This window comes from Hippoglossus hippoglossus, chromosome 7 (assembly GCF_009819705.1).
Source record: "Hippoglossus hippoglossus isolate fHipHip1 chromosome 7, fHipHip1.pri, whole genome shotgun sequence".
In the NCBI taxonomy this organism is placed as follows: Eukaryota; Metazoa; Chordata; class Actinopteri; order Pleuronectiformes; family Pleuronectidae; genus Hippoglossus; species Hippoglossus hippoglossus.
Window position 1 is genome coordinate 8,272,583 of NC_047157.1, and position 27,784 is coordinate 8,300,366.

Genomic DNA, 27,784 nt, shown 5'->3' on the forward strand with positions numbered 1-27,784 from the left:
ATTTAACATTATATCTATTAACCTGGACACATCCCACCTCACCAGTCTGCATCAACATGATGCAAGTTTAGTTTCTAAAGAAAAGACACAGAACCAGAGTGACTGACCATTTAATGATCTTCAGAAGTAAGTTAAACAACAATTTATTTTACAGTTTAAAATGTCCTCATGGAGGAACAGCAAAATACACTCAAAATGAAGATTGATCAAAAGACAGTTTTCATATTAATCACCGTTTTAAGTTTTTTTTTTGTATTTTTCTTTTCATTTGTTTATCAAAAATTATAAGTGCCTTCAACATAACAATGAGTATTCAGCTTGCAGTCATAGAAATATTTACACCACAAAAAACTGACAAGCACGGTTTTACTTTCAGCATCGGTTTCACACACCTCATCTCCCGTCTCTTTCAGACTGCTTTGTTTTGTTGCACAAAACAAAAATAAGGACCCTGAAGAAAGACAATTATAACGGGGAAAATACACAAGAGCACATATTAAGGACGTTAGTATTTACAGCTCGGCTCAAGGAGACAGTTCAGGGAAGGGATGGAGGCAGATGATCAAAACATCCAATAGCGGCATGATGTCAAGTTCAAGTCACATTCTTTGCCTTTATGATTTCACCATGATTTGAAAATAAAGCATGCTCTATAGAACATCTGCCATGAAGTCACGGCGTAAATGACCTCAGGGTGCAGAGAATGATTTCCAGACAGCAGGGGGCAGTAGAGGACCACTTCACAGAGAAGGAAAACAGGAATTTAAACACAAAAAGCAACCCCCGACAATACAATGGTTCCTTCAAAATGAGGATACAATTTCAAAAATGTAAAAGCGCTGCCGTAACAGAGTCAGGTTGATGAACAATACCAAAAAAAGGAATCAAGTCTGCCCTCTGAGTGGCAAAATACAAAGTCACATATGAAAATAGGTTCTGAACAAATTTAGTTTTAGATACATTGTGTTTTGAGCGTTTGCAAAAGATATTTTGGCACATAAGTAATTTTTTTTTTTTTTTGCGAATATCACTCCTGGATCCTAAATAGATCCCTTCCACCAGTCCCCTCCATGCCCTTGCAAGAGAGCGAGAGAAAGAAAGAAAGAAAGAAAGAAAGAAAGAAAGAAAGAAAGAATCAAGAAAAAATCAAGAAAAAAACACAGAAAGAAAACATTAAGATTTGATGATCTGTTTTGTAAAATATTTCACTTGGTCTCTCGACATTGCTTCAGTCTTTAAATATTTATAATATTTACAGTTTCACAATTGTCCACAATACCCTTAGGCGTAAAGAAAATGCAAACAAAAATAAACAAATTAAATATTCTTTTTATAGTCCCCTGTTGAGGCATTGAGTGTAAACTGTACAACTCTAAACATCCCCTCATGAGTTCCTGGGGGAGGGAACACGTCATGATGGAGAGTCGAGTCCGGAAATGAAGTAGAAGTTGGCTGATGGTGAAGGAGCAAACGCAGTATGACTGATCAGGCCCAAAAGATTCCTGATCATTTTCCAGGCAACGATTTCTCTTTTATCTTGCGCTAGCATGGCTGATTACAAGAGTACTTCCATAACATGTATCATATTATACTCAAATCTGTACAGTTCCCAATTTTTGTCCCTAACATAGTGCAATGACTTCTCACATAGTCTTTAAAAAAAAAACAATCACTTTTATGAAGGTAAAAAATATCCCATAAGAAGGTCTCAATCCATAGCTTTATGAATGCCATGAATTAGAAAAGGCTATGCACAACACCTCCAAAAAGTCAAAATTGAAATGAGTAATCAAAAATGATCGTCGAAAATCCCCATTTGACCCTTCATATCCTCAAGGTATAGTTTTGGGAATTCAACGTCACTGGGCGATTTAAGGACTCGGTGAAGTGAAGGAGAAAAGTTGAGTGCATGCTAAATTGGATTTTTTTTATAACTCAAACTCATAAAAGTATGAGGCAATTCCAGTTTTACAAAACTGGATGAATCCAAAAGGGCTGGTGTTGGCTTTGTTCAGGAAAAAAACTGGAGGTAATCAAACGGAGGCAATGACAATCATAAGGTGAGGGGAAATGCTGGAGATGCTGTTGAGAAGATCTGGTGCCAGGTGAGAGAGGTGGATCTCAGAGAATTCACACGGCGGGAAAATCTGCACCACATAAGCTGGCTGTGAATCCAAAGATAAAGACATTATGATGAGAGGGGGAACAACTTCTCATGATACAGAATGTCATTATGAAATAGTTTAAAACAAAAACAAAAAGGGAAAGAGAAAAGCTGAAACCACGACAGACCTGATTAGAGCCAGGGTTGGGCACATTGATGATTCCAGCTGCCTGTTTGGCTTGCAGGTAGGTGATGAAGCCACTTTTCAAAGCTTGAGTTTGACCAAGGACGTCTTCTTGGTCTCGACCACAGGGTAGCGCCAGTAACAAACAATAGTCATTCTCCACCTGTCATGAATGAAAGTCTTTATCGTAAAACATTAAAAAAAAAAAAAAACTAAAGAGTTTGAAATATTTGCAATGGAAAGGAAGGATAAGCCACAGTAAGCTGTTAGATGAAAAACTGCAGGTGACATCTCCAAAAACCACAAAAAAAAAAAGAAATAAAGTACTGCCAATTATTTCCTGACTTCCTTTACAATAGTTGGTTTTGATGTACCGCTCAAAACCAGAATACTCACTGTCATTCGGCGTGCCACACTGTCCAACTGGGAAGCCTCGAGCCTCATTCTCTGCACAATTCTGAGAAGAGAACCTCCCTCTGGGGGCGGCAAAGAGCGCTGGGCCAGGATGGTGTTGCCAGAGACAAAGTGCAACTGGACAGCAGCCTGGTCGTTCTTCAGTGCCAACAGGCCTTGCCATACAATAGGATATTTCTGAAGAAAAAATATATAAAAACGTTTTTGTCTCTGTGGTATTGTTTCGGAATGGAAATGCATTCCATGTATTATGACAACACTGATTCCTCTGTCTTCCTACCGTCATAAGCTGCACCATGTCGATGGATTGGTGTCCTGAATGTTCCAGCTTAACATCGGGCCGTGACTGCAGTACACTTGATGGGGGTGCTGCTGGCTGAGGGGTTGGTAAGAAGGCTGGGGGGCCTTTTTGAAGAGACAGATCTGGCTTGTGAGTAAGACTCATGGGGGAAGTCATGGGAGACTGGTATGAGGGTGAGACCGTATCCCCTGATATTCTGGAAATATGGGAGAGGTCCGTAGAGGTAGCATGGCGAAGATGAGGACTCTCAGGCTTGGGATCACCTCCTCCCCCATGTGCCTGAGATATTTTTCCCCTGTGACCCAGGTCAGGTTCCGGAGATACCTGATAAATAAAATACATATCAAATCAATAGAAATATGCACACGGTGTATTATCTATCACTTGAGAATGCAATTATACATAATACATAAGAAAAATGTTGAAATATTTGCACAAAAGTAAAGATAATAAAAGCATATCAAGTGACCTGTGAAGATGTAATCCCTTGATTAGCCAGGTTGTGTCCCGATGACGGATGTCGTGGGAACTGAGATGGGAAGCCTCGCATGTCCCGATAGACGGAAAAGGAGCCTGCACCTCCAGGAGGCATCAGCTGAACCCCATGAGGGTGAGGAGACACCATGACAGGACTGGATGTATGAACTCCCCGGATTCTACTTTCATTGGAGGGTGGATGTATCAGCTTTCCTTCGATTGGTTTGAGACATTCTTTTGCGGAAAGTTCAATGGCCTTCCCCACTAAAGGACTCTTTGAAGGCACAGAGATGTTGCTTAAAGATGCACCAGTCTCTGAGGTTCGTGACTGTCTTGCATCTACAGCGGCCTGCTCTCCCCGCTGCTGGTGCATGAAGATGCGCTGGTGCATGTCTCTGTACTGGTCCATACGTATACTCGAGTGCAGCCCTCTGCGATCACTGTGAATCATCATTACATCTGACTGGAGCTGGGGTACTGATGGTCTACTTAGGGCTTGGTTAAAGTGTCTGGAGTCTTCTTCAGTTACACTGCTGCTGCCGCCACCTGACACTGACCCCTTAGGACTTGAATGAGACTGTAGTACCATTTCACGGATCACATTAGGCTGTGGTGTGTTTGAGCGCTGAGGAGGCCCTTGATGGGGTGAAGACAGGGCATCACCACGCCTTCCATAGTTTATCCCAGACATTGGTGGGGTGTTCATCCTGGCTTCATGAGTCATAGACTGTGTGACACTGTGAGGTTGAATTATGACAGAGGAATGTTCTGAATGTGTGTGATGTATACTTGAATGATATGTAGACATTTGTGGCATCCCATGACCCAGAACAACTGAGGTTCCAATGGGAGAACCACTCGGAGCACAGGCTTTTGCAAAGGGTGAGTGAACAGCTGTTCGTGGAGACTGGGGTTCTTGCTTGAGGTGTAGAGCAGACCGATCAGTTGGGATGCCAGGGCTGGGGCTCATGCGGGTTCCAGATAGCGATGGGTGGTGTGGACTCATTACTGGACTGAGGTTAGAATGCTGAACAGCTTTGCCAATGTCCATCTTTTTTGGGAGAGGTTCTGTCCCTGCTCTCTTGCCATGCTGCTGCTGTATCACAGCTTGGCTGTACATTAATACTTGAGGAGAACTCACTGGCTGTTGGTACATCTTCACCACACCACCGTGGGATGCTGTGTGATATGGAGCATCAGATTTGTCACAGCCGTGACTCTCCTGTTTGGTACTGGAAATTACAGGTTGAGAATTATAGGATTGGCCAGTCAAGAGGACCCCTGTGTGCCCATAAGCTGAAAGAGGTGGAGCTGCTTTCGGGTTAGGTGACTGGGATGATGTGATGAGTGGCTCTTGCTTTATCTGAGATTTGGACACAGATTGCTGAAACTCTATGTCACCAGCACTCGCTTGAGGGATTTGACTAATTTTGGCTCTCATCCTGTGAGGCCCCTCAGTTTTCTGACCTGAATAACTCAGAACAACAACACCCTCTGATGTATTGACCCTTAGGCCAGGACTGGAGCCTGTACTGTAGGGAGTAGTCTCGACAACCGAGCGCCCTCTACTCCCATCTTCTACTATATCCATGCCATGGTAGCGATTATTCTCATTGGAGTTTGACCTAAATTTTTGCTTGGGAATAGATAAGCCAATGCTTCTGTTACTTAGTGAAATTCGTGGAGTTTCCTCTGTATCATAAGGCATTGGAATCCGACTTATTACTGATGTAGCAGGAGAAATGACTGTATGCTGGGTCTTCTCTCCACAGTTCTGCTGGGACTCTGTCAGAGGAGATGGTTTGTGGTGTGTGGGCTGGATGGGGAAAGGCGGCCTCTCTTCTGGATGTAACTGTCTTGAACCCACTACATCCGGGCGATTTTCATTCTCTGACATACGCAAAGGATCTGACAGTGTAGATGTCACCATCGTGGTAGGTATAGAGTTGCTGTTTGATGCAGATACATATTTGGGTTCCATTAGAATTTTTCTTAAGGTACTAGAACTAGGGTCAATATCTGAAGCCTTGGTGTCAGGGGGCATTGGGGGATTTGTTGAAGGGGTTCCACTTAGCGTAGTCGGTAATGGTACAGAGGAAGTTACCACTGTAACTTGACATGAGGGTGCAACATGGATTCTACTTTCTTCCTTTCTCTGAGGCCAGTCAGGCAAAAATGGCATTTTGGCTGGCCGCATTAGGGGTACGCTGAACTGGGATACAACCTGTGGGCGAGCAGAGGCAAGAGTAGGTGTAGATGGCTCTGATGCTTGAGGATGTTTTTTGCAACTGGAGATGTTGCTTGTGCCTGAATGGAAGGCAGATTCTTTGGGTACAGGCTGTTCAACCTCAGGCTGTTCTGCCTCTTTGGGCGTGTCAACAGTTATAGAACTTGTAACGTCACGCCTACAAGTTGCAACAGCAGTGACCACAGACGTTGCTACTGTTGCCCCTGCTGTAACAGTAACTGCTTTTGAATTAATGGTTTCTGGGTCTTCTGGGATAGACTCTGGTAACTTGACTGGAGAGGGCTCTGGTTTTGAAACTTCTTCAGCAATATCCCCTTTCTTGTTAGCTGCACCTTTACGATTTCTTGTCTTCTTTGGGGTTTTTGCTCTAACTTTTCCTGTTTTCTTGGGTGTTTCAAGTAGAGGGAGGTGTTCAGCTGCCTTAACCTCTGTCATTGGCCCCTTTGGGCTGGGTGTTAGAGGACCATCATCTGAGTCTGCTGCAAGAATATTGTTTATCACCATGTGTGTTTCAGGTTCCATAATCTCATTAGAGGAGGGGGATGTTAAAGATTCAGGGGTGGGAATAATAGCAGTGTAAGTAGGAGGAGCTGTAAACCCATCCGCATCTGCACATTCTTCTGCTGTAATGGAATCAATAGCTGCAGCAAGTTCGGTTTCACTTGCAGGAATTGCTCGTTTTTCTTCCTCAACCTCACCTTCCGGCTCCACCACGATAGGAGGCAATATGGCAGGTTGTTCTGTAGGTGGTTCCTTGTATGGCCGAGGAGGTTGCTCAACTGTAAGTTTGGCAATATTTTCCACTGCCTGCTCTAGCTCCATCTGCCGGGCTAAGAGAGCAGCTGGATCAGGAGGAAATTCCGACTCTGATAGTGTATCTTCATTTTCCTGTACATCAACCTCATTTGATTCTTCTGGAAAGTCTGTTGCCTTTGTTTCCTCATTCTCTTTTACCACCATTTTAGTTTTTGTAATAACAGGAGTTTCAAATGTCCCTGGAACATCGTCCTCTGAACGAAGTAAACCTTTTACATCATCAACGCTTACACGGATCTCAAGATTTTTTAAGCTGTGTGATTTATCTTCAGTGAGCTGCTTGGTATTTCTTTTCAACCTTGGTGTTTTCATTTTGGCACTCTTTACAGGTTGTCTTCTCTCTGAGGAGCTGGTGTCTACCTTCTCATCATCAGTAGATTTCTTTCCATCAGAATCTTTTAGATCTTTTTCCTTTCTGTGAATTGGTGGACTTACATTTTCTGTTCTTTCAGGTAACTCTATAAAGAGGTCTGGTTCATCTTTAGGCTTAACCTCTGACTCATCATAACTTGCTAGATAATCTTGGTCAGCTAGCACTGTAGCGCTGTCAGGTTTGTCTACTCTGGTTCCTTTCTTGTTAACGGAAGCAGATGAGGTTAGATGTGATTGTTGCACCTTCTGGGTGCGGGGTGAACGCCATCCTTCAGAGGCTTTAACAACCTCTATTGTACTTGACGCCTCTTTAATTTCTGCATCTTCTTCCATCAATTTTTGCTGATCACCTTTTACTGGTGATGCATCCTCACTTCGTTTGATGCCTCTCTTAGGTGGACGGCCTCGCCTGGTATTGGTAGCTGGAATTTGAACATCTTGCTGTATTGGTTCTTTGTCAGTGCTCCGTTTACGCATGGAGCGTGCTGACTCAACTACCTCTTTACCAGCTTGGTCATCTTCATGTAGAGTGGCATAGACTGACCTTACATTCCTACGACGTGTCCTCCCGTGAATCAAACTTGACTCTATGTTCTGCTCGGAGTCTGATGCATAGATTGGGGATTTGGACGTGGTTTTAGACTCAAAAGATGCTTTTGGCGCTTCTGCTCGAGGAGATGAGGCTCTTTTGAGTTTTTCTCGGTCAATCCTTTCACTCTTTCGTGTTGCAGGTTTCTCAGTGGCAACATTTTGGGAAGGCTGTGAGCTACGCAGTACCGATAGTGGTTTTGCCCTTTTACTCTTGGGCTGCCTGCGATTTGGTGATGGTTTTATTGCAGCCTCTAGTTCTGGCATACATACTTCACTATCCGTCTCACTCTTCTGAGATTCCTCAAAGCCCTTTGTTTTCAGATTTTCTCCTTTAGGTTCTGTTTCAATTTCAGGTTTTTCTTCAATCTTTGGGTATGAGTCAGAGTACCCTAATTCTGCAGCCTCTCTTTCAAACCCACTTAGGGAACCACCAGGAGTTGGCGGCCTATCTTCCACAAGAGCATTATGTTCCACTGCCAAACTATCCACATTTTTTACTTTAGGTTCATTTAACTCTACTTTTATTTCCTGTTCCTTTTCTGGTTCTAAAAGGGCATGTGGAGGGGTTATGGTTAGCTTAGGAGCAACTAGCTTAAAGTCTTCAAAAGGAAAAGAATGAGGAGGAGACACCTCAAGAATTGGCTCCACTTTTTCTTCTTTGACAATTGGCATGGGTTGATCTGAGGATGCAGTAAACAACTCTCTCTTTTCTGGAGACATTTCTTTTGGGGAAGGAACAAATGGTGAAACAGACAAGGTTAATCGGGGGCTGGCAGATTTGACATCAACCTTTAGTACAGGCTCAGATTCCTTATCAGACAGCACATTTTCACAATTCTCCACTTGGTCCGTTTTAAGCTCTACTTCTGAATCAAGCTCTGTGTCAGTTAGGGTTTGGTCCTTGTCCTTTTGTTGCTGAAGCTCCAAAAACCTACTATGGAAAAGCACAATCGGCTCTTGTGGGATGTCACCTCCCCCAGTTTCAGGCTGTGGCTCAGTTGCACTTGGCTTACCAAAAGGCCGCCCAGTTCCACTTTCTACATCTTGGTCTTTACGTTCAAGATGCTGCAAACGGCGGGAATCTTGTTCAAAGATTGAGCTGTGCAGGAAGCGAGAGGCAAACAGTTCTTGACGCTCTTGATCCTGTGGCTTCAGTTCCTCTTTTTTATCGTGCAGCTTTTCCACAGAGTCAGTACGAATCTTCTTCTTTTTCATATACCAAGAAGGAATAGGTCGAGGTGCTAACTCTACCTTGCCCTTATCTGAACAGCTGTGGGAGGTCGGAAAGCGCGAGGGAAGAAAGGACCAGTTATCTTCCCTGGAGGAATACAGTGTCTTGGCTCTTTCAAGGAGTGCTTTTGTATCAGGAGTTATAGTTTTGTCTAATGCAAAAGAATAAAATTTATTCTTTTCCAAGGAGCCAGAAAGTTTCATGTCTGACATTCTCTCGTCACGTTCCCTGAGGATATAAGACAAGGAGCTATTGGACTTGGGAGATGTGTGTTTGTTTTCTACATCATCATCTGAATCAGACTGCACTTCACCGGGTTCTAAATCCTGCCCAAGGCGTTTGCAGATACTTTCCTGTTTTGCAATATCACTTGGGAAAGTCATTTCCATTCTAAGTGAATCAGACTTGATTCTTCTTTCCCAACATTGCATTAACTCCTCATCACATCCAAGCAAGGTAGTCTTAAGTTTTGGGAGCTCAGGGTCAGAAGAACGAAAATGTCTGGCTGGCAAGCTCAAACTGTGTTTTATTGACTCTGTGTGTGAAAATGTATCATCTACTTTTGGAGAAGATTTTCTTTCTTTGTTAATAGGGATGGTCTCATCTTCGTCCTTTGTAGAAAAGTTCCCAGTCTCTGTTGAGGATGTCATACTTGGATAAATGACCTCATTCAACTTTTGTGAACTTGTAAAACTACACTCACTTTTTGGAATCACTATTTCAAAGTTGAAGTTCTCCAGTTTCTTTCGTTTAGACGAGGAGAAGTCATCATTGGCCAAATCCTGATTTGGTTTTCCGAAATCCTGCATGACACAATCCTTTTCAAAGTCGGGAGTCTCATTGCTTGGTGGGTTTTCAAACTTGACTAACTTATCAGGATCACCAAGCTTGGGTCGAATCCATCGACTCTGTTCAATTTGTTTTATGCAAATATTAGTCTGGTCATTGTGCAAAAAGTGTTCATCTCCGTCATCAGAGTCTGTGCACTTTCCTCTTCCTTGTTCATGTTCAAACAAACCCTGTTTCTCTTCTTTCAATTCATCCAGACTGCCATCATCTGATATTTTTGTGAGATTGGAGGTGTTTTCACTTTTTGAGCCCTCTACATCCATTTTAAGGAAGGCAGAATCTAATTTATCTGTTGAATCCCCAGACATCTCCCTAAACTGTGATGGCCGTTCCAAAGACAGGCTTACAGAGGTACTTTCACAGTCTTGTCCATCCTTAGGACTATTAACTGGGACCATCCGCATACATTTATCCTTGTGGTGTTCCTTTTTGTGCATCCCTTTAATCAAAAGGTTCTTATCCAAATCTGTCTCCTTTGCATTGTTCCATAGTTTTTGAAGTCCAGGTCTGCCAAGTTCATCCTCACTAGTTCTCTTTTGTCGATCAGTTTTCCCAGACTCTTCAAAGCGCCTTTTCCTTGCAGCTAAACGGTCAATATCCACAGAAATACCACTATCAGATCCCATTTCAGATTTTCCGAGTTTCTTGGATTTGACTTTAGCATCCTTATCAACAACCTCCACTAAACTGTGCATATTCTTGTCTCTGGGCACCTTTCCATGCTTAGAGATATCGCTTTTCAATGGTTCTGAGCGGAATGGAGGACTCCTCTGGTCAGCTGAAGGTGATGCCAATCTAGGACTATCACTCCCACCTCTCTGTATCGGTTTTTCTTGGATGGCATGACCAATCAATTTTCCTTCTTTTTCTTTGACACGTGTTAGCTGCACAACACAAGGCAGAAGGTCTAACCTTCCTTTGCTCAAGCTTTCCTTTGGAATTTTACTGTTTTTACTTCGAATGACAGACTCAGGGCTAATATCTCTTTCCAGCTCAGGTTCTGTCTCACATGCTTGGATAATAGGTGATGCAACTTTGAGCTTCTTAAGCCTCTGTTTCTCACTTTTGTCCTTGTCACTACGATCCTTACATCCAGCCCGCTTCTCCTTATCAACCAAATTCCCTCTTTCAACTTCAAAAAGACGGTCCTTTTCAGGTTTGTCAGATTTGTTATACCTTTCAGAGCGTGCTTTTTCAAGTTTTTCAAATCTTGGTGGAGAGATTGAACTGCAGCTTCCACTTCTGTCAGAAGATCGACAACAAATACGACGGTCTGAATCACTTGGTATCCTCTCAGAGAGCGAAGGAGATGCAGTGGGGCTAGCAGGACGACGAGTGGCAAGGTGTGATGGGCTTTGGCTACGCTCTATGGTCCTCCTCCCATGATCACGTCCCCGATCTGTTTCAAAGCGCTCCCTCTCTCTTTCACGTTCCCGTTGCAAATAGCTGTATTTGCGGATGTCCTGCTCATAAGGGTCGGTTCTGTATTCCCGATACTCCCGTGGGTCTTCAAAGTATTGTGGATCATAGTAATCTCCCTGGTATGGGTCCCATTCAGTGTAAAACTCCCGACTTCTAGCAGGATATTTACGACGTGGATCTTCAGTATATGTTCCTGGTGTCCGTACATTTTCAAAATATGGTCTTTCTGTTGGAAATTCATATTGAGTTCGTCGGTCATCCCTGTTAAAACAAACACAGAAGAGCAAGCTGTAATTTCATCATACTTTGGAATCAATCACTTTTGAGCTTATATTACTGCAGGATTTAAGCTAAATTATAATTATTCCTTAAGAGATCTACACAAACCTTCTTTCAGTGAGAAGGTCATAAAAGTCTCGAATATCCTGGCCAGACGACTGCATTGAACGGTAGAAAGCCATCTGACTTTCCTGATTGGCAAAGTCAACCTAAAAAAAAAAAAAAAGAATGGTAAGTTATGCTTTTTTCAGTCTTTCAGTCTTTCAACGTGTCAGACAAAAGATATGTTTCACTTGCCTTGATTTTACTGCCCCCTATCTTCCAACCCTTTGTGTCTTTGACAGCGGCTTGTGCATACTCAATGTTGTTGTACAGGATAAGGGCCATTCCTTTCATTCGGTCAAATACAACCTGTGGAAGACAGAGGAAAACATGAGGAGTCACAAGGTGTCAAAAATTCAACAATGGGAAACTATGAGGGGAGGAAATAAAGAGACGAACCTTGACAACATGTCCATAGCGGCAGAAATGTCGAGTGAGAAACTGCTCAGTTGTATTTGACGCTAATCCATCCAACCAAACACACGTTGTAGGCATACTCTTTCCAAAGCCCAGCTGAAAATGTTAGATTAAAAAATTGCACTCAACTCAAAGATTTCAACAGTTCAAACTAATTGTACTTAAGAATGTGGTAGTAGTTCAAAACATTTGAAAGAGTATTTTCACCTTTAGCCTGTTGTTACCAAGGTACTCCCCATCCATCTTCTTTATGGCCTTGCAGACACTTGCAATGTCACAGTACTGTAAAAACGCATACTGTGGGGCTCCATTCACCTTCTTAATATCAATATCCTTTGAAAAGACAATGAAAACATAAATATGTTGTATAAATATTGTGAACAAAAATCATCTCAAAATGTGCAGCATGGTAACCACTGCATAAGAAAGGATTTCTCAACCACTTCACATTAACTTACCACTATTTCTCCAAAGCGTTGAAAGATGTTAAGCAGGTCATGGTAAGTGGTGGTCTTCTCCAGGTTTCCGATGAATAATGTCCGTGTGGCCTTTGGATGAAACTCGTCTATCCTCTCGTCCAATGGCCGAAACTCGTTTTCACTTTCCGTCTCTGAAAAGAAAGTCATCCCATTGTATCCTCGTGCATTTGTCAATCGTCATTTTTTTATGGTGGCAGGACATTTTAAGATTTAAAACTTACCGGGTCCATTCCATGCTGTGACTTCAATTTGCATGCCAAAAAAAAGCTTTCCCTTTGATGCTCCAAGTGCTTTCTCTTGGTCCTCTTCTTGGCGGAAAAATACAAGCCCATACCGATCCTCTGAAGCTCCATGGATTTGTACAGATGTGACCTTTCCATGTTTCTTAAATTCATGGAACAAACCATCCTTCAGGCTTGTATCTATAGTAAATACATCAAATGTTTTATTAAGTAAGCGTACTAAAAAGTTACATATAAATATTTGTATATAATACACAATATATTAGATTTTTTATAAAATGTGTCAATATTTGAGGGCTATATAGAAACTGCACACCATAGGGGAACCTCATAACTAACCTGTAGAGCGTACAGGAAGATTTTGGACCTTGATGCCAAAGCTTTTACGTGGTTCATCCTTGTCAAGGGAGGATAGAGGAAGTGCTGAGGGCGCAGGAACAGCTGCAGACTGCACTGAACGTGCCGGAGAGTCATCACTTGAACTACTGCTGGAATCACTGTGGTAAAGAGAAAGATAGGGAAAACACTGACTTAAAGATAAAAGGGAGGTTTATCTGTGTTACTCTAACTGGCTATAATGACAATAACAAGTCATTCATATTTTCACCTCAATACCATAAATTAAGAAAATTTGGCATTTTGCAGTAGTACACTTTAAGAGCTACACATTCTGCCTCTGAGAAATTACAAAAATTCAAAAGCAGTGATTAGTTAGTTAGGATTAGTTCACTTATTTTACTGAACATGCTATAGTTTGCACATGTTAGATTTAATATACATAGTATTCTTCTTTCAAATCCTTTCTCTTTTTCACATTTTGCATGTTACAGCCTTATGCTAAAACAGTTTAAATATTTTTTCCCCTCATCAATATACTCTCAATATCCCATAATGAAAATGCTAAATCATAATTTTAATTTTTCTTTTTACAAATTCAAGAAGGAAAAATGGAAACATCACATTTAAATTTAGCTTGGGTGCCTCCTCATTTCTCTTTATCATCTTTAAAATGTTTATACATCTTGATTGGAGTCCACCTGTGGTAAATTAATTTGACAGACATGATTTAGAAAGGCACACACTTATAAAGGTCTCACAGCTGACAATACATATTAGAGCAAACGCCTTGAGGTTGAAGGAGCTGCCTGCAGAGCTCAGAGACAGGATTGTGTCGTGGCACAGATCAGAGGAAGGCTACAAAGAAATTCTACATTGAAGGTTTTCACAGGAGCACAGCAGCTTCCGTAATTATTAACTAGAATTAGTATGGAGCAACCACTCTTCTCCTGAGAGAGCTAGCTGTCTGCCCAAACTGAGCAATCGGAGGAGAAGAGCCTTGGTGAGAAAGGTGACCAGAAACCCAATGTGCCTTCTGGCAGAGCTCCAGAGATCCCGTTTGGAGAAACTTCCAGAAGGACAACCATCACTGCGGCACTAATCTTATGTCAGAGAGGCCAAACAGAATCCTCTCTCCAGTGAAATACACATGAAAGCATCACAGTGATCTCAGACAGTGAGATGTAATGATCATCATCTGCCCAATACCATCCCAATGCTGAAGCCTGCTGGTGGTAGCATCATTCTGTGGGGGAGTTTGGTCAGGGTGGAGGGAAAGCTGAACAGAACTAAGTACAGAGATATCCTAAACAAAAACCTGGTCCACAGTTCTCTGGACATCAGACTGGACTAAAGGTTCACATTTCAACCGGACAATGAGCCAAGACCATGTAGGACTGGCTTAGGGACAACTCTGTAAATGTCCTTGTGTGGCTCAGCCAGAGCCTTGACTTGAGCCCAATCAAACATCCCTGGAGAGACCTGAGAAAAGGCTCATCCAACCTGACAATGCTCGAAAGGATCTGCAGACAAGGATGGCAGAAAGTCCACACATCCAGGTGTGCAAAGCTGTTCACATCATATTCCAGAAGATTTGAGGCTGTAATTGCTACCAAACGTTCATCAACTAAGTACAGGTTAAAGTGTCTGAATACAGTTTTTCCTTTCTAATACATTGGCAATTTTGTTTGGCTTTGTCATTACGGGATAAATAACAAAATGTGAAAAAGGTTACAGGGTCTGTATGCAGTGTACTGTACATAGTCATACATTTGCATCGAAGCTCACGCAAAACATGTATTTCTATTCTTTCAAAACTGCAATACGTCTCAGCTGAAATGGAAAAAAACACCCCCTTTTTCCTCCCCACTCCTTATTTACATGATGCATCCAACTATGAGCGTAAAAAGATGGATTTGTCAGTGGAAAACTCATGGCTGCCTCGTGCACCTTTTTTGTCAAACCATTCCCAGGCCTGTCTCAGCTTTCTAGGCCCTCTGCTGTTTGTTTCCCTCTCACTTTCTCCTCCTGTGCTCAGACACTCCCGGAAGTGCTGCTGACGGAGCCTGGCCTGTGGGAGTGGGCAGGCAGCCAGCACTGGCCAGAAATTTCCAGTTCCAACTGGATCTCACGGAGGGGGGGAGCCATTGCCCATTCAGAGAGGTAGGCAGTGAGAAAAAAATACCAGCCGTCTCCTGAAATTCCCCCCGCAGCACTCCCTCGACAAACCACATGTGTCGCTACCTCTTTATATACAGTCTATGGTCGTTCTATGTCCATCAGAGGTCTGGACTCTTTCCAAAGGTGAGGCAGTATAACAAAAAACAAACAGTGTGACCTCATTTGCATTTGATCCTAAACTTCTGGTATTTATTCCCTGTTTGTACAATTATTAATAATAAAAATCTCAAACCAACTAATAAAATTTAATAAACGACCAACTCCAACACAAACATCATTACAACAAATGTTGCAACACTCATTAATAAAGTGTTGTGCTGCAACGCTGTTTACCCTGAGACTCAAACACTTCACCCACCACTCTATCTGCACAGTGGTGAGTGGATAATGAGTGAATTTTGAGAGAACTATCCCTTTAAATACTTCCAGGGTTACTTGAGAGCAGTAAAATGGACATTAGCTAAATCCCAAGTACAAACAGCGGGATGAATGGAAATGATTCAGATCAAACACCAAAAGTGTAATCAAAACCGTTACATGCAACAAAGGTCATTTTGCAGGCTTTGATTCCCATCAGCAATCAAACACTCAGGCGAGTGAATACAGATCAGTCATTTTAAAAGTTCACTAATGATCACACAGAAATGGGCAGAGTCGATATTCGCACACTTATCACCTCAAAATTTACACATTTACACATGTGCTGCTTGATTGGAACCCTTATAATCAACCTTGGTGGTGCCCTCGCCCATATCAGGATTGCTTTAAATTCTCAAGAAATTTGGGCGTGAAAGAAAGATAGCAGACAGCAATAATTTTCCCTGTCATGGTGTGTCTTCTCAATATTTTTTCTAACGTGCAGACACTTGCATGCAATTGGTGTTGCCTGCAGGGTGGAGCATGGAGGTATGTTCAAATGTTGGATTCAGAAAAAGCAAGTCTGCCGTTGCAGCAGTCACAATGAATGTGGACTTTTGCAATACGCAGTGCTGGCTGTTTTACTTTAAATCTCCAGCACAGTATTAAAAGTCAATTCCATTCATCATTCTTACATTTACAACTATAGCCACCTAAGGAACTGACATAATGACACAGCATTTCTAGTATTAGGAGTTATGACATGTTGCAACGGTTGATATTTAAAAAAGCCACAGCTTCTGCAAAGAAAGTTGTTGTGCAACAAACTGTTCTTAATGAGAGCCCTCACTACCCAGACATTAGATGCACAGCCTAGTCGTAGCTTGTTGGCAAAAGTGGTGCAGTTGCAATATTCAATAGAGCCAGTATAATCGTACGTGCATGTTGGGGACAGGGCATTATTACGTATTAAATCAAACTGGATCCACAGGATGGCATGTTTACCAACACTTAGATGGTGTATGAGTTGTTCCATTGCAATTAAAAAAAAAAAATTATATTGTGACATCTGGAGCAGTCCACATGAACACAACTCTGAAGAAAACTTAAATAAAATGATCTCTGAGATGTTATTTAAACTTTTTACACTGGATTTATTCAGCTCAAGAATTGATATAACAATAATTGATTGGTATAACTGTATTGTATAAAAGCAGGAGATGCACCTCAACCATGTATTACTACTACTATTATGATGCATTATTAAAAAACAAGTTCCCATCCTGCTACCACTACGCCCTGGACTCAGGTAAGCAGGAGAAAATGATGGATGGACGACATTAATAATCTCCTGAACTGGTCCAATGAACTTCACTCCAATGATCATGCCCTCATTTGTCATTTTAAGCAGCGTTCAGTGTTCAGACTTCTCTCTTAAAATACTTACTGTTTCCAGCTGCTGTTCAAGATTAGTCTGCACCCAAGTAAACATCATCCCAACACACGGGAGTAAATATCGACACTGAGATTAGTTTCACTCACCTGCCACTCGTGCTGCTGCTGGTGCTGCTGACTGAGTCCGAACTGGAGGAGCGACTGTGAGAGCCCGACCCACTGTGGGAGCGTGGAGGACGGGTGGCCTGACTCGCCAGTCTCTGAGGAGAAGGGTTTCGCGAGTGCGTTGAGTGCGGAGACCGGCTGCGACTGGGGCGGTACGAGCGCTCCCCACGCCGACCCCTGTCCTCCCGGTAAAGGTCCCTGTGAACCACACTGGCCAAAGTAAAAGGTTCCCTGGTACGAGGCTCATAGCGAGCCTCGGGCGTCTCAAAGCGACAAGGGCTCCTGCTGTGGGATCGGTAGAAGCCGACAACGCTGGATGTAGATCCTCCGCTTCCTCCTGCCGTGGCCCCTGTTGAACCACTTGTTCCTGTGTTGCCAGCAACAGCACTGACGATAGTTCCACTGACACCTGACGACACGGTTGTAGCGCTTCCACTGGAGGTACCAGACCCAGTCCCTGCTGTGCTTAGAGTCCTGTCTCTTGCATCACGGTAATAGTCTGTGTCGTAGTGCCGCTGGCGGTCGAACGTGCTTCCAGGGCGCTCGTGATGGCCGTAGGCACTGTGATCATACACCCGCTCCCGACTTTCAGCAGTCCTAACAAACAAAAAGAGAGGACAACAGCACATTACACTTCCATCTAAGCCGCTTAAGAAAGGTGCCAGCATAAGACAGTAGATAAACCAAAATTTCAGGTGTCTCTGGTGGGATCGCCTTATTAGACACATGGGAAGAAGGGGCACTAAAGCTTTTTGAGGAGGGTAGTTTTAAAACATCTTTAAAAAAAGAGATCTTTACCTGCTTACAAACTGATCTACAAGGGGATTTAAATAATTGACTGTTTAAGACAACTGAGCATCAGGCCTCACATGTTTTCTTAGACTAAATGTTTGTGTCAAGATTAGAAGTATCAGATCCTTGTTCCACCAAACCAGGCACTTGTTTTTACAATAAAAAACTGATTTGAGGTGTTGACATGAGCTTCAAGCAGTTTCTGTTTAAAATGATTCTCTTTGAACACTTGAGACGTGTTTTTATTCAACTTCTTCTCAGTTCAAGCGTCAAACAAATGCTTAGTATTTCCTATTGTAAAACGCCACACTTTATTGAAAATACATATCAGGAGACATTTTAAACATACGCCACGCATTCAGAAATCCGCAGCTCATTTCAAGGTTTAATTGCAGGATATAACAGACGTGTACGAAGACTACTTGTAATAAAGGGAATTAAATGGGAGTTTTTGACTTTATAGATTGTCAAGTTGTTTTGGTCTTGTAACATCTGGCAACTCGAACAAAAGCCACTTTTGGAGGCGTTTCATCTGAGGGGCTTTGTTGAAGGTTTTTGGAGGTGACTTGTGACAAGTCTTTTGTTTACGATGCTACACGATTTGACACCACTTGTTCTCCTGAAGAAAGAAAAAAAACAAGCTCTCCAAAGCATCTTGTATGAAGATGCACATTAAAAACTGTGCAAATAAGGACATTGTGTTCAGACCTGTGCTCCCTCTCTCTGAATAAAGCAATCACACTTTAATTTGGGAATACAACTGCTGTGTCATTACAGCAGTCATACTACCAAACTCCCTGTAATGAGCGGGACAGGACAGCAATTACCACTGTTTGAATTCAGATCAAATTATAATCAGCAAATTGGTCGTGATGTTCCAACACAGGATTGGATATGTTTTAATATAACATCAGTTACAAAAGCTCATTATACTGGCGATTAATATAAGACTATTTTAATCTTGACCACTTCAAACAAGAGGAGGAAAATGCTATAGTTCCAGATTTTAATTGGACAACAAACCTCAACTGTCAATGACATTTATTAAGGATTTACCACAAAGGCACACAGTATAATCATACTCGTGTGACACTGTAATACATTTGAGATTATATATATTTATATAATGTTTGTATATATGTTGGTACAAATGTGCTATATTGGACGTAGGTCTGGGGGCAGTCTAGTTAATAAAATAAGTTAGTAAAATGAATATGCCTAAATAATCATGGAAATTAAAACTGTCCAGATGACAAATCATACAAGTAAATTAGTGTTTAAACCACAAATGATGCAACATGTTTGAGAAAACCAAGCGTTGTGCATGACGTCTTGTTGGAATAGTGTCGTAATGCTCACATCACCTAACTGCCACATTCTCAGTTTGAGTCTGGGCAGAGACAAAGGTCTCATGTTCGTGGTACTGACATTTTTCAGGCCTTCATCATCTCCTTCTCTCACCCTTAAATATTTTCTGCAAATGTACACTGGCTATGATCCCGTTTTGACATGGCAGTCTTAAAGAATGTCCTAAAGACAAAATCTGTTGTGCAAGATTTCAACTAAAACAATATACTCCGTCTCTGTTCAGCTTGATAATGATCATCGAGTATGAGAAAAGACATCTGAGAGTCATGAAAAAGTGTCTTAACTGATTCTTTGGATATGATTCATGATTTCCCTTGATGATAACTAATATAAGCACTTAAATCCTCAGGAAATTTTATGATTTAGATGATCAGAGGTGATTGTTGTGACTACATCTGTGTAAGGATGTGTTTCTGAATTCCGCTCGCTTGCCGCCTTCAAGCTGCTGAACTGTCTAACGCCAACAAAGATCTGTAAGAACAAATAAAAGACATTTGTAACAAGGATCTGAAACGGTTTATTTTATTAGAGACCTGGCAGCAGCTTTTGTTTTATTAATACAAGTGCAAATGAGGGCACAATGTGTTGTGTTCTGAATCTCAAGCAAATGTTGGTAATTAGTTCGTTCAGCAACACAGCACACGTTTATAGTCTCTCTTTTGCACAGTCTTTATTTTTTATGACTTTACAAATTTAGGCTTAAATATGCGTAATGTGGCGTGTCCTCTATACAAATGATCAGCTAGTTATTTAGGATGTTGTAATGTCAACCGTTTGATTGGGAATCTGATCGTCACACAAAAGCACAACTATGAACTACTTGGATATCTTCTAGTGCATTTGCCACGCCTTCTAATCACACATGTGAGGATCCAAAATATGTGCGTTTCCGCAGCCAGCGCCGTTCCTGAGGTGAGCTGCCTGCATTTCAATCTGAGCTTTAGAAACCAACATGTGTCGCACCAGGTGCTGCTGACAGAGGGCCGCTGCCATTTCTCTGAAGATATACGACACAAGCCTCCTCCTCTGCATCACTGATGCCCTGTGATGTCCTGAAAGGCCATTTGATCACCCACAGGGAAAAAACTAAACTAGAATTCCCAACCTGACCTTTTACTCCTGACAAAAAAACATGATGCGTATATTCACACTCACATTTCCCTGCCAATCTTGTCAGGACTTTAATAGACTGCGCTCATCATCAAGATTAAGCTCCTGTAACAAATAATGGACCCTTTAACCTCTTTCCCCGCTTTTTCTTTTTATTTGATCTCTTTCAAAGATACATACATACGAGCAAAAAACAAAGCCCCCACTAAATAACCATTACTGACTGGATTTAAGGGTTTGCAGGATTGGTCACTGTGCAGGAACAAAAGACTGGATAAACACACTCTTGCGGATGTTAAGATAAATTAGTTTAGGCGACTCGCACCATGTCTGTATTTCACTATACATTAAGTACAGCAGGTCAGGAGCTTATTTGATTTTATCATCTGTGTGCAGGATTCATGAATAACATCTATGGAATAACAATGTCTGCTGTGAAATTGATGGATTACCTTGACCCCTAGATGCTCTCGAAAATGCTAATTTGCTGGTGCAGGCTCGCTGTTCAATAGATAGCCTTCAATTTCACTTTAGACAAAACAGCTTCTACATTATTCATGGGGCTTAAAAATAATTCAGTTGGACTTTTTTTGGCAGAATTTCCATCAGTGTTTGATTATTAGTCCGCTCCAGTGCATGCTAAGCACATCAACTGTTTTGGGATTACGTGAACGGCATAATTATAAGGATGCATTCCACCAGCGTGCCAAAAAGGCGTCTTATGTGGAGGCTCAGTCATGTGGGAGCAAAACATGTGTTTCAATTTAAATCAACATTCCCAAAAGTGTTAGATTCAGTTTTATTGTTAAAAATCCTTCTGCCGTGCAAACTAACAGTTGAACTGTGCAGCTGTGGAGGGTCCGGTCGTCGTCGCAGGCTAAAGCACAAACTGTGGAGCTCAGGTTTGGCAGTATGAATAAAATCTTCTCTCACAGTGCATGTGATTTATATCATATTGCTGAGATGGACTGTGATATAGAACTAGAAACTCAACATAGAAAAAAACATTGTATTAATTAATTCAGTAAATTAAATATCTGACAAATCAAGGTGATGCATAAAACTGATGCAGCAATCTGTAAACTGGGTGTTGTCATTAATCAGTTCTGCCCATTGATTTGCAACAGAAATTAAAAAAGGGATAGAGACCAAAGATAAATGGTTTAGGAAAAATCTCGGACGGCAAACCAACTCAAGGTAATGATCATGTTAATGGCCGACCCTAAAAGCAGCTGCGACATCCTCTGTGTGAATCAAATCAGGAACCTCAGACGGATGTTACATTTTCTATATGCCACTATCCTGCATAGAAATTAAAAGCTACAGAAATGTTGAAGATATCAGGACTGGAATTACTGATTATTTTCATTATTGTTGAAAATACATATTATATTTTCAGTCAAGAAAATGTTTTTGTTTCACCAGTTTTTACAATGAACCTTTTTCACGTTTGTCGTTTTTGCTTGATAAAATCATTAATTCATTATTTATTGTTTTGTTAAATCTCATTGGTTTAAAAAAAAAATACATATGGAATTTTATTTTTTTATGCATTTGTATTTTTCTGAACTTGGAATAGTTTTTTCTCTTATTCTAAATGATTGCACAGCACATATCAATGCACATATTGGAAAAATGGATGTGACGTGTCTTTGAAACTTTGGATTTTTTGCACAACTCAATTCTTATGTATTATTAAGAACATGTTGGGTATCAATAGAGTTTTTCTTTTCTCAACAACTTCAATGTGGATCTATTCATCATAAGGAGAACAGGGGACAGGATCTGAAGGTGGGGTCAGGTGAGAGGAAGAGATAGGAAAACGTCATAAAAGGTAAGGTACAGATTCCTGCATTTAGACACAGGCAGTAATAATAGTTTTTGTAGCAGCTACTTCGGTTAGTGGGGGGAAATGGAGTGAGACAGGGGTTCAAACTAGGGGGTTAGAGAGGACAGCTAAAATACGCAGGGCAGGACATACCAACCTTTTGAGAGAGTGGTAACTTGACCTATAATTCCAAATACAATCTAGGGAGATAGAACTTTGTGAGCAGAAAAAATGGGCAAAAATGTTGAGTGGAGGGGAAAAATATGGAAGCAAAATCGTTCACAGAGAAAAAACGTAATCCTCATCGTTCGTTCAGACCTCACGTGTATAGATGAGCTGGAGTGTCTGTTTTAATGAAGAAAAAAAACAAAAAAAGCAAGCTTGGCCTTGTATGAATCCAGGTTGGGATTTTCTGTGTGCTGGAAAATGTCTGTTTTAGTCAATATATCCATCCAAACATGTGGGGGAAAAAAAACAATCAGCGTTTCACTTGAGTCCAGTCAAATAAATACGATATCCAGGAGTCCATCTTTAGTAAATACAGCAGTATTGATCCCCCAACAGCAATTAGAGATGTGATGTTAAAAAGAAGTCTTGCATCTTTATTTGCGTAGTCCTGCACATTCCGGTTCGGTCACAATGTGCACGGCAGTAGTAGTCCAATCCTTTTGTAGAAGGGGGTGAGATTAGGTGTGTCTCTTAATGGTAATCCAGATTTTTTTCCCTCCGTATCACTGTATTAATTCCCAGGCTGGAGGACATTCAGTTTTGAAGCTCTTGGACGCTCATGTCTGTTGTCGATCCGTGATCTCCTTTACAGGTAGAAGAGCCTGCACGCAGTCCAAACATGGGCTGAGTCGACGAGAAACGCAGTTCACACGCACAACTCAGTTCTCTGATTCTGTGCGATTGTATCCAAGGTTCAGTTATAGTTCCACATTCAGGAAAGAAGAGATAATCCACAGACATGAGTTGAGGTTATCTCCCAACAGTAAGGATGGCACAACTTTCCAGTCACACTTTCCAGCATTCTTCCTCCAACTGTACGATCCATAGAGTCCATCTTGGTCCTCAGCACATCTGCGAGTCTCAGTTGTTGAAAAATTGAAAAAAATAATCTCCACAAAAATAAGGCAGATGAAAAAAACAGTCATTTGCTCACTTGTTCAGTCACCTCTGCTGACTTGGATCGCCAGCAGAGGTCTCCCAGCACTCAACTTGTAATGCCCTGATCTCAGACATAATCCCAAATTAAAACAAAAAACAAACAAAAAGAACAAAGTACCAAGAAAACCAACCATACCTTTAGCATGATAGCATATCCTTTAGGTGTGTGGCCAGTGGTAATCCAACAGGAGGGAATAAACATCCTGTGTAAGTTATCCACATGACTCCACATTAGACTAATCCAGACAATGGTGTCTTAAATATATATAATGTGTGCTCTGGGTTGTTTTATTATATGAGGAAAAAAAGGTGACATTAATCCATCGAGCAGGGCATGTAACTCCAGATTAGGGAAATCCCAGGGATGGCAGTTGGACCACTCTCTCTCTTTTTCTCTCTCTCTCCAATAATCCTGGGAAATTTTACGATATCCAATCTTTGCCCCGTATTCTCCGCAAATGATATATCCACATCACAGAGATGTTTAAACTCACAAAGATAATCCCCAACAGCCATTTAGACTACTGACTATGCGTTAAACACATGTGTACATCAATTCTGGAGCATGAACTTGTTTCCTCCCCTTTAACCCACAAACAAGTAAATAAATAGATGGTGGAAAGATGCTTGGAGGTGATGTGTTTACCAGAAACCACGGCTCCCCCTGGCTTCAGAGAAACTTTGTCCACTTACCCGTCTAGCCTGCGTTCATAGCGTCCATCTCTGCTGTGGAGCGACGTGGGGGGCACATAAATGGCCCCCCCTGCCGCCCTTGTGAACCCTGATACATCCCGTCCACGAGAGCCTAAGGACAGACTATCGTCCAGCCCCCTCGCGGCACTAGGAATTGTGCCTGGTTCATTGTAATCAGTGCGCAGGTCTCTGTCCCCCATCTTGTTGATGGCATTGTGAGCCTTCTGAGCACTTTTAATGTCCACAAAATCCACAAAGGCTGCGACTCCACCTTCTGAACCCCGCTTTGGCAGGACCTTGACACTCTCCACACGTCCATATCTGAAAGAAAGCAAAGGAAACACTATGTGATCACCAGGCTTTTGACAAACAGCGTTCATATTTTATTCCTTTTTTGTTATTATACTGATAAAACATCCTCAGAGTGCACTGTGCTAAATTCAGTTATATATGAAGAGAGAGAGAGAGAGAGAGAGAGAGAGAGAGAGAGAGAGAGAGAGAGAGAGAGAGAAAAAGAGAGGGTGGGGGTGGGGGGGTTAGGGGTGGGAGGAGGTGAGGTGGCTTTGCTGTTCCTATTTTCTTCTCTGTGGTATTTTCTTCTGCGAGGCAAGGTAACCCAGCAACTGGCCTTGAATCCTCTGCACGTTGCATGTTAATCAATGCATAGATTTTCCAGTATTAGCATGTTTTGTAGGAGGAGGGTGCTCACACAGGCTTGTCGCTCATGGATGGAAACGCACACGAATGAGGTTTGAGATTACATGAGCTGATTTGCAGCAGAAAGGTTTAAATAAATAAGATAAAGCAGGTGTATAGTTTTTTTTTTTTCTGTTTCACTATAAGACAATAAACCATACTAGGTATAAAAAATAAACAAATATGAAATGAATTCCCTCAAATTGAGTTTTGAATGTGAGGGCAAGCAAACCGTTGTTTATTCAATAAACCTATAAACAGCTAAATGCGTGGTAATAAGTGATGTTTGGATTGACTGATTCCACTGAATGTAGGAGCCAGTGCAGGATTACAAAGCCTGCTATCATCTCCATGCGCTCAGTGTTCCTCCTCCTCCCTCCGAGCATCTGCGGGGAGCGTGTTTCTCCGTCCGACAGGAGACAGTAGGGTGCCCATAAATTTATTGGCATGCCAGCTTCCCAACATCGAACAAGCCTCCGACGCCATTTTAGAAAGGCTGCTCTCACTGCTTACTCATTCTGCCGCCCCCCATCTTCAGTGACTTATATCTCACATCGGGGGCTGTCATGCACCTGCATGCGCGGACTACCTCTGCTTTACACGCCGGAGAGCTGAGGCTGGAAAAACAGCACAAGCCAGCGGCGGACACACTTCTCCCCCCCCCCCCCCAGCAAGGCTGTCAGTCAGCACCATTACCTCCCACAACAAAAATATAACCCGTTCAGAGCAAGAGCTGATGTGAATAAAGGTGGATCATCATCATCGTGTGATCCCCGCAAGGCTGCGTGGATCGGACATGTTTGTCGTCCCGCCGCTGCAGAGCAAAGCACCACAACCTCATCAGTTTGTGTTTAGGGACAAATGCACTTATGTCACAGGGTTGTGTGCTTTAGCAGCTTCTGTGCCGCTGTGGTGACGCATACATGGTTAAAATAAGCTCCGCTCTTATAGGTGCACTGATGTTTTTCAGCAGGCTGCTCTCCAGCACATATTGACGGAGACAGAGGCGGGCTGCTGCTTCCTTGACAGCCGAGGAGAGAGCAGCGAGAGCGGCCACACAATCGTGACAGAGACCCGCAGAAAAAAAATAGATACTATTTCCTCCATCAGGAAGAGGACCAGGGGATAAAATCCTGCACAGGGCTGCGTGTCTGCTCCAGCCAGAACCAATTAAAAAAACAAAAAAAAACAATGAGTGAGGATCATAATTAGAATATCGACATGTTGTCTGGTTTCCCTTCAGGCTGCAGCTCAGAGGAGCAGCGTGGCCACAATGAGCCAAACAACCATTTTCTCTCTGCGCACAGAGTAAACAGCAGCGGTACAATGTGGCACATCTGAGTGAGCACGCAGCGTTCAATCACAGCCCAGCCTGCGGCTCCGAGGCAGCGTGAGGTCCGCCGTCCCCTCCGAGCTCCCTCCATCCTCGCACTAATACAACAAAAACCATGCAGCTGCAACAGTGACAGGCAGGTACGTGCTGGTGCTGGTGCAGATCCACACACACACACACACACACACACACACACAGTGCACACGCTCGTTCAGGAGCAGTGACCTGACTAACTCGCAGAGTCAAGTGAACACGCACTGCTGTCTGCCACACATGCACGCTGCCCCGTGCTGCAAGAATCGTGAGGGAAAATAAAAAGGCTGGTGCCGCGCAGATGAAGTTTGTTTACACTGGCTGTGGAGGGGACCTGCTACCAGGAGGAGAGCCGTGCCGCTCCGAGCTCCTGATCGTGGTGCTGGGAGAAGTGAAGAAAGCCCAGGTGAAGTTACCACGGAGGCTACAAGTTCGTGCATGGTGTCGAAATGGCAGAACCATATGTCTGCTGGCTGAAGCGTGCTGCTGGCCGCTCGCTTTATGAGTGGGCTCGAATGCAGCACAGGAGCTGACAGCTGCTGCCAAACGGGACTTTGCTACGGGGGGGGGGGTGGGGGGGGAAACCTCCTGCTTCATCAACTACAGTGTGACACAACAGAGATGCTGGCCGTGCAGCCGTCCTTACATTGCAAAACACACGCACACACAGACGTCGCTCAGGAACTCACCGCTTGAAGTGCTCAATGATTTTCTCCTCTCGCACATTTTCGGGTAAATTTCCCACCCATAGATGCCTGGTTTCCCGGACCATACTGTGAGCTCCTGCTCCCCGACCATACACAGCGCCTCGCTATGTCTGTCTCCTCGCGTGCAGATCGGCAGAGGTCTGCAAACCAAACGCCTGACAAGAAAGGAAAGCAAAACGAGAAACACGCTCCGGTCGCTGTGGCCCAATGTAAACCATTAGTCCCCCCGCACGCTGCTTGATACCGTTCACTGCTGGAAGCGCGATCTTGCACCTCATGAACGCGCTCCGGACTGTTCCCGTGACTAGGCGCGTCCCTGACACCATGCGACCTTTGGATGTCGAAAGAAAGCATGAAGCTTCCTAAAAAGATGCAGCAACTTCGCTCGTAATGAGGGGCACACAGCGCAGGCGTGGCTTTGTGTGTGAACTTCTTTACTCTCTCTCTCTCTCTCTCTCTCTCTCCGATGAGCTAGTCGTCCCACCGTGCGCATGCGTGAGAAAACCCCTGGTTGAATGTTGGTGCTTTGACATCTGAGAAGCTTTGACTCTCGGGAGGATCCCATCATCAGTAGGGGACGGCAGGGTGAAGCACTCAGCATGAACTATCCCTTTAGAATGGTTTATTGTTTTAATCAAGTGAAATAAAGGTCCATATGTTCAATCAAACAACACAGTAACGTTCCAGATTTCTCGAGGAATATCAATCACTAATCGCTCAGGCTAAATACTCACAGGGTGTAATTGGTCTAATTGTCTCCTGTGAACCTGAACACAATAGCTAGTTTGAGGAATGGATGGATTGACTAATTGCTGACGACCATCACTAATTGCTTTATTTATCCACATAACATTTAGCATCATTAAAGCGTGCCTACGTGCAGAGATTCAGTCATACAGGGTTTGACGGTTTGAGTTGAGCCCCCTCCATTTAACAAAAGGTCGTGTCAGCAAAGACTTTGTTACAGAAACATAAACCAAAAGAGAACTAAGTTTGTGTTGTAAGTGATTGAATGTTAATGATTACAACATCTGGCCCTTTGATGAGCTTCAGTGAAGCATTGGGCCATGACATGAGTGAGAATCCATCAAATAT

The 27,784-nt window shown here is 42.7% G+C and overlaps 1 protein-coding gene across 2 annotated transcripts; it reads right to left on the minus strand.

Moving 5' to 3' along the window:
- Positions 1-94: 94 nt before the first annotated feature.
- Positions 95-27,131, minus strand: spen (spen family transcriptional repressor). 2 transcript variants are annotated; one of them, XR_004614372.1, is made up of 16 exons: positions 26,672-27,131; positions 23,921-24,241; positions 16,945-17,559; positions 12,868-13,025; positions 12,508-12,708; positions 12,266-12,417; positions 12,015-12,140; positions 11,790-11,903; positions 11,586-11,699; positions 11,397-11,497; positions 3,473-11,270; positions 2,983-3,327; positions 2,685-2,879; positions 2,293-2,451; positions 1,976-2,165; positions 95-1,935 (listed from the first exon to the last, which is right to left on the minus strand). XR_004614372.1 is itself a non-coding variant. In XM_034590006.1 (15 exons), the coding sequence occupies exons 1-15, from the start codon at positions 26,752-26,754 to the stop codon at positions 2,034-2,036; spliced, it is 10,614 nt and encodes a 3,537-aa protein (XP_034445897.1). In that variant the 5' UTR covers positions 26,755-27,131; the 3' UTR covers positions 95-2,033. The 2 variants fall into 2 exon arrangements, 1 of the variants encoding a protein (XP_034445897.1); XM_034590006.1 differs by having other exon boundaries at positions 95-2,165.
- Between the last annotated feature and the right edge of the window lie 653 nt (positions 27,132-27,784).